This window comes from Epinephelus moara, chromosome 4 (assembly GCF_006386435.1).
Source record: "Epinephelus moara isolate mb chromosome 4, YSFRI_EMoa_1.0, whole genome shotgun sequence".
Lineage (NCBI taxonomy): Eukaryota > Metazoa > Chordata > Actinopteri > Perciformes > Serranidae > Epinephelus > Epinephelus moara.
The window spans coordinates 27,704,617-27,713,478 of record NC_065509.1 but is presented as its reverse complement, the minus strand read 5'-3'; the positions used below and the strand labels follow the sequence as shown (position 1 = coordinate 27,713,478).

Sequence of the window (8,862 nt, the reverse complement as noted above, 5' to 3'; positions counted from 1 at the left end):
ACTCGTCGGTATTGACCAGTCACTGCTACACCGTCTACAGCTTGTCCAGAACGCAGCAGCCCGCCTCCTCCTTTCCTCCTGGAAAGCGTAAACACAATCACATCACACCAATCTTGGCCTCGCTCCACTGGCTTCCAGTGCGTTTTAGAATTGATTTTAAGATTTTATTTATTGTTTTTAAAGCCCTAAATGGGCTGGCACCCCCTTATTTAACCGAACTCCTGCACTTTCATGCTCCCTCCAGAGCCTTGAGATCAGCCAGTCAGCTAGGAGTAACTGGCTACTCCTAGGACTAGGCTGAAGACCAGAGGTGACAGAGCCTTTGGGGCAGCTGCCCCTAGGCTCTGGAATAGCCTGCCCCTGCACATTAGTCTGCCCAGACCCTAGAGGTTTTTAAGTCTTTTCTTAAAACCCACTTCTTCTCTCAGGCTTTTAACTCAGGTTGAGCTGGACACCCAAACATTTTAGCTTATTTTGATCTTATTTTATAACTCTTGTATTTTATTTTATTGTATTGTATTTTATGTATGTTATGGTTATTATTGTGGTGTACTATTAGGTACCTCATTGTATTTGCTTGTTTATTTCTATTGACCTGTTCAGCACTTTGGTCAACCTTGGTTGTTTTAAATGTGCTTTATAAATAAAGTTTGAGTTGAGTTGAGTTGAGTTGATATCGGTAGTCTGACCAATAGAAAGCTCTGGGTGTGGTCACGTGGACCTCAAAATGGATTCTGAATTTGGTAAGGACGCAGATTAAAGAAAACAAAATAAGTGTCAGATTAGACCTTTTCAACCTGGTGGAAAAAAAAGCTTTGTATTGGTGCTCTGGATCACTAATTGTGTAAAACAAAATAGGATCCAGGACAGAGCCTTGGGGTACACCACTGACAAAGCAAAACTGAAACTTGGTAAGGTCATTACTCTCATCAAAGCTAGTTGAAATCTGCTTGGCATTGTGGATTTTTGCTGAAAATATCAGAAAATTGAAGGGCCAGACCTCAGCCAAGGCCGTAGTCCAGTCTTCCATAATATACAAATCTGCAACCGCAACAATGTCTGGATAGACTTCCAAAACTATTACAGCTATGTCAAATGAATGCTCCATAACACCTGCTTTCTGTATGAAATTTTAGCAATTAAATGTGTAGGCTACCCCAGGGGATTACTGGTACCTGTGAATGTGAATTGTGATATTGAGTCTTTGTACTTTTACAGTTGATTATGTTTCACAATTGTCTACTGGATTTTAGGATGCATGCTATTCATTCTGTTAAGGCCTTATCTCGCAATGTTAACAAAAGTGTGTGTGTGTGTGTGTGTGTGTGTGGGGGGGGGGGGTCATGTATGTACGCTCCATGATTTGGATCCACTCGAGAATTGAGTAGGTTCTTTCTTACACCTTGCTACACCCTTAAATCAAGTTTCATGAAAACTGGCAAGTGTTTTTTTCCGTACTCCTGCTGACAGACAAACATCAACAAACAAACTGAACCAAAAACATAACCTCCTTGGCGGAGTAATAAGACAGTTTAGAAACAGGCCAATAACTCTACTGCTGCTTCTCTCTGCTGGTGGAGCCTTTGCCAGCAGGATCCATTTTTATTAAATTAATCCTACAGCTTGCCACATATGCTTATGCTTAATTACTGACAGCCAAGCTCATATCATTAAAATCACTCACTGAGAGCTGTGGACTGCTGGGGAGCCATGTTAAATACAGTACATGCATGTGTGGGAAGGGGTTGAAGAACTATGTTTTATTTCAATTATTCTTGTATATTCCCCTCAGGCATGCTTAGCTGGGGCAACAACCCCCATGGATATGTTGTCCAACAATTGCAAGGGCTCATTAAAATCTAATTATAGGCGGACCATAGCACACTGCAAAGGGCCACAGTTATTATGTTGTTACTCTTTTGGTCCTAAAAATCAGACATTGAATGGGATCTTTTTTCTAAACATAGATTTTAACTAGAGATTAAATATTTATTTTCAACTGATGAAATTTTTTTAAATAGATTTAGGGAGAAAATTACATTTCTATGGACAGCAGCTCAATTAGTTGTACTTACTGATAATGAATGACAGGTAAAACAACACAGTTCTAAGTTTCTTCAGGTTGCGTAGCTACCGTAAAACTTAATTGAAAAGCCTCGTCCCAACAAGACGCCCAGTTCTTTTTACCATCCCAGTGTGGCTATGCATTTTGACAAATAAAGGCGTGTCTCAATTAGATGGCTGGTCTGGTTGCCCAGCAGTTCTTTTTTCATAGAAGTTATTTGGACGTTTGATTGTTGGCTATCTCAAGTTTTGTGTCTATCCCTTGATTACCCTGTAAGTTATTCATATTCCTTTAGTCCGTAAGGGTCTTTGTGAAAAAGAAGTGAATCAGGTGTGTTACCATTAAATGGAGCAACACCTGGAGCTAGTTCAGGCATCTCAAACTGCACTAATTCATACACATCATACCTCACTCTCCATATGCTATCTACAAAATACACCTTCCCAATTTGGCAGTGTATGTAAGCTACAAAATCTTCCCGCTCTCCCTTTGCATTGTCTATGCTGCTGCTGCCCTGCATCAATAGTGCTGCTTGCTCTTTCAGCCCCACCTCCACCCCAGCTTCCACCTACAGGCTCGGGCTATGGGGGAGATATTTAATCACCACTCCCCAATATTTCATGTCAACATTTCTGCAGGGAGCGATGAGGCCGGAGTCTAGATGCCAAACTCGAACTATATTCTGCAGTTGAAATAAACATTTAAACGTGAGTTGTCTGACTGAACTGGTTTGGAGTGAAGAAACAAGTTGACACAAAGCGTAGTTTTGTCAGAAGTTGGCGATATAGGCTATGCTTTATGTATGGCTGTAATCCGCCAGTAAACAGAGTAGAAGAAGTAGAGGTTGAGACTGAAAACAAAACAAGTCGCATTGGCCATCTAACCCATCTGCGAGTGAAGCCTTCAGGAATTTATTTTAATTAAGTTGTGTCATGCTGTCCGGGGAAGAAGACAAATTCAAAATATCACATAAATCAAAAACACCAACAGCAGAAACAGCCGATCAGTCATGTCAGTTACATGTTTGCTGTGTCTGAACTTACTCGGCAAAGGCGTTTCAATATCCCACTTAGCCCATCAACTCTTTTTCGATAAAGGTAAAAACTTCCTCAAGCAAGCATAAAACAGAGAATGTTTTATCGAATTTTGCTGTTTCAAAATAGCTTTTCCAATGTTCAAAATATGCAGAAAGATATATTTATGGAAACACTCTGGTTTTGGTCTATTAATAATACTGTGTTATCATTATGATTACTTGATTGATGCAGTGATTGTGGATTTAATACTGGCTGATTGCAAATCTGTGTATTTACATAGTTTTAATTGAGATTAAATAGCGTGGTGTTACTTCATGTGAAGCACTGAAGTTTACATGATCAGCTTTCAGTTATTTTATTTGTGTGTCACTATCAGTGGCTCATCACCTACCAGCTTTCTGGTTCAGAGACAGTTCTCACTATTATTCTGCTGCCATCTTTATAATGCTGCTCGCTGCTGCTGCCAATACCTCAATCTCTTATTTAATGTATTGAATATTTTTGGTAGCATTGTTCTTGAATGTGTTTATTCAGGATGTTAGTCCTTTCAGCTGTATTCTTGTTGCTTCTTGGATTTGGAGAAAGAGGCTCTGCTCTTTGAGGAAGCTCTCAAGGAATCTAACTGAATAACCATCTGCAGTTCCTTGACGTAAGTGTCTCTGACTGAACTAATGCCTGGTGAGAGCTATCACATTAGCCCTGTTTATTAATGCATTTGTGTTTGCGTGTATGAGAGAGTGAAATCGGGGGGAGAGAGAGGAGCCAGAAGGCCTGTTTCCCTCCTTCCTTCATCACATTACTGTCTAACTATTTAATAGATAATTTGTCAGCAGCAGCTGCAGAATAAAAAGCTACAAGATCATTAGGTTTTCTTTGCTGTTTCTAGGCTTGTTTCCATCAATCACCATTGTGTCTGCCTACCGAGACCTTTACCATAGGGAACAATCTTTACTAATTTGACTATGAGGATTGTCTGGTAACCGTGAATGTGTGTGTCTGCACGCCCTCCGGGTGCACATCCAAGCCGCCTGTCAGTCTTCTCGGTGACGCCTGCCACACAATGCGATGGTGGCATTTGGGAGGAAGACGAACAGGAACATTGTTCGGCCTGCAACTGAATTATTCATAACCTTGCACATTTAATCAAAGATGAAGAGGCAGCTGCCACGATCGGATATGTCACTGCTCCGCCTGCTTACACTATCCTTGAACTTTTTATTGACACTGAATTATATAAGAAAATGATGCTGCTCTTTCATCAGAGTTAGGATGATGTTGTGTCTGAGTGGGCACAGTGAGAGCGACAAATAATATCAACAAAAGAAAAATCTGCTAATGTATAAACACGTTAATGAAAATCACTGCTTTTCCTTACAGTATCTATCCTCTCTCTGTCGCATGTTTTTGTTATGCTTCTTCCAATCACTCATGTCACCATAGTAACTCCGATGTCTGCCAGAGACTGAGCATTCTGTCTGCATCCAGCTGGACTCGAAGGTCAGTGTTAGGACGGAAGCCAGGACCCATCCCACACGTGCACACACACACACACACACACACACACACACACACACACACACACACACACACATTTAGACACTTACTGATGTGTACAGGTAGCCCTCACTGTTCATAGCCAGATAGAGTTTGGTCTGCACCCCCTGGATGGCCACCACTCGCAGCCCCACTGGAATAAGGTTGAACATGGCTGGAAAGAGACAACAGAAAGAAAGGATAAACAAAGCGTGTACACTTAATACATTTTTTCAAAGACATTAAGGCAATTAATAAAAAGTGTCTATGATGCAGTTACCATAAATTCTCATGATTCTATTAGATACTTAAGATATAAATCACACACAGTAGTTGAGTAATTCACTGAGCCATCAACAGAGTCAAATTTGACAGAGACAATATTACCCTGCCGTTGACATTTTCATTTTCACATCACAGGACAGACAGTATGTCTAAAGCCCCGTTTACACCAAGCAGTACAGTTTGGTTCACTTCAGTACGCTTTTTTTCCGTCTCCACTGTGAAAAGTTGTGGATGGTACCAATGGAACTGTTCCATGCCGACCTACTTTTGTTTTTATATAACATGACTTTTAGTAATGAGTGGATCTTCAAGCCTTTATATATATATTAACTTTGACCGGATTATTTAAGCTGCATATATTCCAATCATCACTTGCAGAAAAAAAAAATGTCGTGGAGCGTTGTTCCTGTGGGCTCCTGCAACTCTCAACCCCTGAGCTTGCCTGAGAAGGACTAAATGCACAAACCTGCTATTTTTAAATATCCCATGGAGAGAGACTTTCACTGCAGCCTGTTTTATTTTGTTCTGCAAGCTGTAAATGTCTGCATGTGACCCCAGTCTGTGGACGATAAACAAGGTGCAGACTGATAAAGGATGAAATACAGTGAGTGCTGGACGGAGCAGTGAGTGACAACAACCACATGAAAGAGTACTGTTTGCAATTGAAATGCTCGGATCTAGGTACCATGTCTGAAGCATTACTTTTGGTTCCAAAGGTACCATACCTAAAGTGTTTGGTGGAAATGGGGCTAGTTGTTAGAGAAATTCATATTTAAGAGCGAGCCCAAGGCGCAGTGAGCTCCGTCTGGCAGCATTCACCATTAAGGGGTTAAAATATTTGTTATGAGTGTTCCCTGTTTCTGTCTGGATGGAAGAGTGAGTTGTCAAAACCAAACCACAAATAGAGGTACGACATAAGCTCGGGGACTCAGCCACTCTCTCCCAGGGGTGTTTCAAAAAGCAAATGAACAAAATTAGAAACAAAACACAGAAACAGAGAAATCGTTGAAATGACAAAGCACCTCACCATGTTGTATATTCACACTAAATGAAATCATAGGCTGTGTAGAGTTAAGCCTACATTGCGAAAATATGTGAAATTCTTTAAGATGAAAAAAACAAACTGTGGCCAAATGTAAATCTGTGATGATAACAGCTGTTATCTGACAACGCTGTTCTCTCCATCATGCCATTTATCTGCAGTCGCTATGGACCAGCTGTGATGCAGCATTATATACGAGAGTGAAAAAGAGAGAGAAAACACTTGCACACCTCTGTATATAAGCTTCATGCTCACACACACACACATAAACCTGTCTGTGACCGGTGGGCTGAGGCAGAGAGAGCCAGCGGCGGCACAGCTGGTCAATGAGGTGCACCTCTACCTAATTAATGTCAGCCTGTACTGTATACAAGTGTGTCTGCGTTTGTTTCATAAGATGCTGCCAGGAAACCCACGGGCTGAAGAGAGGGAAGCACATGTACGTCCACCTGAAAGTCTGCAGTCGTGCTTCTATCCCAGAGAGGAAAAAAAAAAGGAAACTTCTCGGCTTTTGTTCTGACTGTTGTTGCACATGCTGCCAAACAGTGATGCCATCGCCACTGCTGTGGAGTTTTGTTTCGCACTTTTGATAGTATGACAGTAGATAATACCCACAGGAGAGTCATAACATTCATCTTAAGTTTCCCTTTTGATTCCCTTTGTCACATTAGGATGTGGACTTCCAGGTTAAGGAGAAATAAAACTTCATTCTCACATCAGTTAAGCTTTGAGTCGGCTGTGTGTGCCCTTACTATAGGTCCTCTCGTCAGCCACTTAGTAGATCCCTATCTGCGGACTCCTTTGAGCGAAGTGCACTATAGGGGCTTTTTGATGGGCTATTTCATCTGCCCTTATCGCTTTCACGCTGCAGACCTACTTTTCTCCGAGCTTTCATTGTAAACAACAGCCACAGGAATGCATAATGTATTTACTTGGTAGAGTAAACAGGCATGGCCGATATATTCCTAGTTCAGTGGAAAGACGTTTAAGTCCCAGAACCACTCGCTTTGTGGTTCCCTGCCTCTCCCTCTCTATCCATCTTTCTTCATCGTTATTTTGTTTCTTCAAATGCCACGTTTTCAGCATACTCCCTTGTCTGTTGTCGTGTCCCCAGTGACATGTTTGAAATGATTTCACGGTCAGAGTATATCAACAACAACAACAAAGAATGTCAGGCTGTTGGACAGATAAAGATCCCACAAGAATATTTACCAGCACTTTAAGAATGACGGATACATTGGAGGATGATTTGGCTGATCACAAGCAATATTTCCAAAACAGATGTCACAGACATAAAATGCCTTAGCGTAGCTTGTAGTTTAATACGCAGTGGCAAATAGGGCTGCACAATTACTCAGAGTATTATTGAGACTGCAATATGGCCAGGTGCAACATCCAAATTCCAGGGGATGCTTTTTGTTTTTGAAGGTACAATGTGCCACAACAATTCTAAATGAAGCATTGTGGTGCTACAGAGATGCCCCAGCCTACAACAAATCATATTCCAGACATAAGGAACATAATTGTTTGGTACAGACCCTGCAAAAAACACATCATCATCATTTTATATATATTTTTTACATTATCGCAATTGCAATACCTGTCAGAATAATTGCAATATGACTTTTTTGCGCAGAGTTTGTATGTTCTCTCAACACATTCTCACTCTGACCTCGCCAGACATTGACTTGCTTGGTCATGGACTTTCCACGTCCACATACAATGTGCAAAGTACCCTGGGTTTGTTGGTTGTTGACGTTCTGAGACCCCGTGTCAAGTTCTACCTGTTGCATGCATTGTCTTCTTTCAAGGTACTTTTCCGTTTCCACAGGAAGTTTACCGTTTACATACAGTCTCTTTCAAAATAAATGCACTACATTGGTACAACAATGCAAATTGACGTTGGGTTGGGTTTTGGCAACAAGAACACGCGGTTTATAATGTTACGGGACACGAACACCGCTCTCTCAGGTGAAAGTCAGTGTCTGTTGGATCCATCCACCACCCCTCCTGCTTGCCCCACTTGGACTTTTGTTACCTTAACTTCCTCGTCCCGCTGCGTTTCCCCCTGACGCTGCCGGGTGCAGTTGGCAACCAGTTGCGTATCATGCCAATGTTAAAGGATGCCTTTTGCTTTGGTTACTGATGCTACAAGTCTCTGCCCAAGCGCTGGATTTCGACGACTTCGGAGTGAGACCTGGCTCGTTCTCCCCGTGTCAACGTGGGTTTTCTCCGGGTACTCCGGCTTCCTCCCACAGTCCAAAGACATGCAGGTTAATTGGTGACTCTAAACTGGCCATGTGTGAGTGTGAGTGTGAATGGTTGTCTGTCTCTATGTGTCAACCCTGCAATAGTCTGGTGACCTGTCCAGGGTGTACCCCGCCTCTTGCCCAATGTCAGCTGGGATAGGCTCCAGCCCCCCTGCGACCCTCAAGAGGATAAGCGATTATGGAAAATTAATGAATGAATTAATGTATGTCATGCAGCCTTAAGAGTTGTCTCGATGTTTTTGTTTTAATGTATTCAGTAAACAATCACAATTCATGTCTGCTCCTCCTGAGGCCCACTTCTTACTCATACTGATGCTGTTTTCTGTGTGGTGGAGTGCATCTCAAATTCTAAATTATATTCTTAGTGATTTATAGTCGAGTCACTTTGTTAACTAACTTAAGATCACATTTAAATTGCACATAAACACATAGTTAGTGGTGACAGTCCTATAATGGTACAGCAATCAAAAGATGGCTCCCATGGGAAAGATGCACCACTGTCTACGACAGATTGGTGTGTGTGTGTGTGTGTGTGTGTGTGTGTATATATATATCTATATATCTATATATATCTATATATATCTATATATATATATATATATATATATATATATATATATATATATATAT

The 8,862-nt window shown here is 41.4% G+C and overlaps 1 protein-coding gene across 5 annotated transcripts in view; it reads right to left on the bottom strand.

Annotated features, from left to right (window-relative positions):
* The window catches only part of fgf13a (fibroblast growth factor 13a), a 146,961-nt gene that overhangs the window by 26,274 nt on the left and 111,825 nt on the right, over nt 1-8,862 (bottom strand). For all 5 annotated transcript variants that reach the window (XM_050042906.1, XM_050042908.1, XM_050042905.1 and 2 more), the window contains one exon: nt 4,707-4,810. In XM_050042906.1, the coding sequence (XP_049898863.1) occupies nt 4,707-4,810 (104 nt within the window). The remainder of the gene's footprint in view (nt 1-4,706; nt 4,811-8,862) is intronic.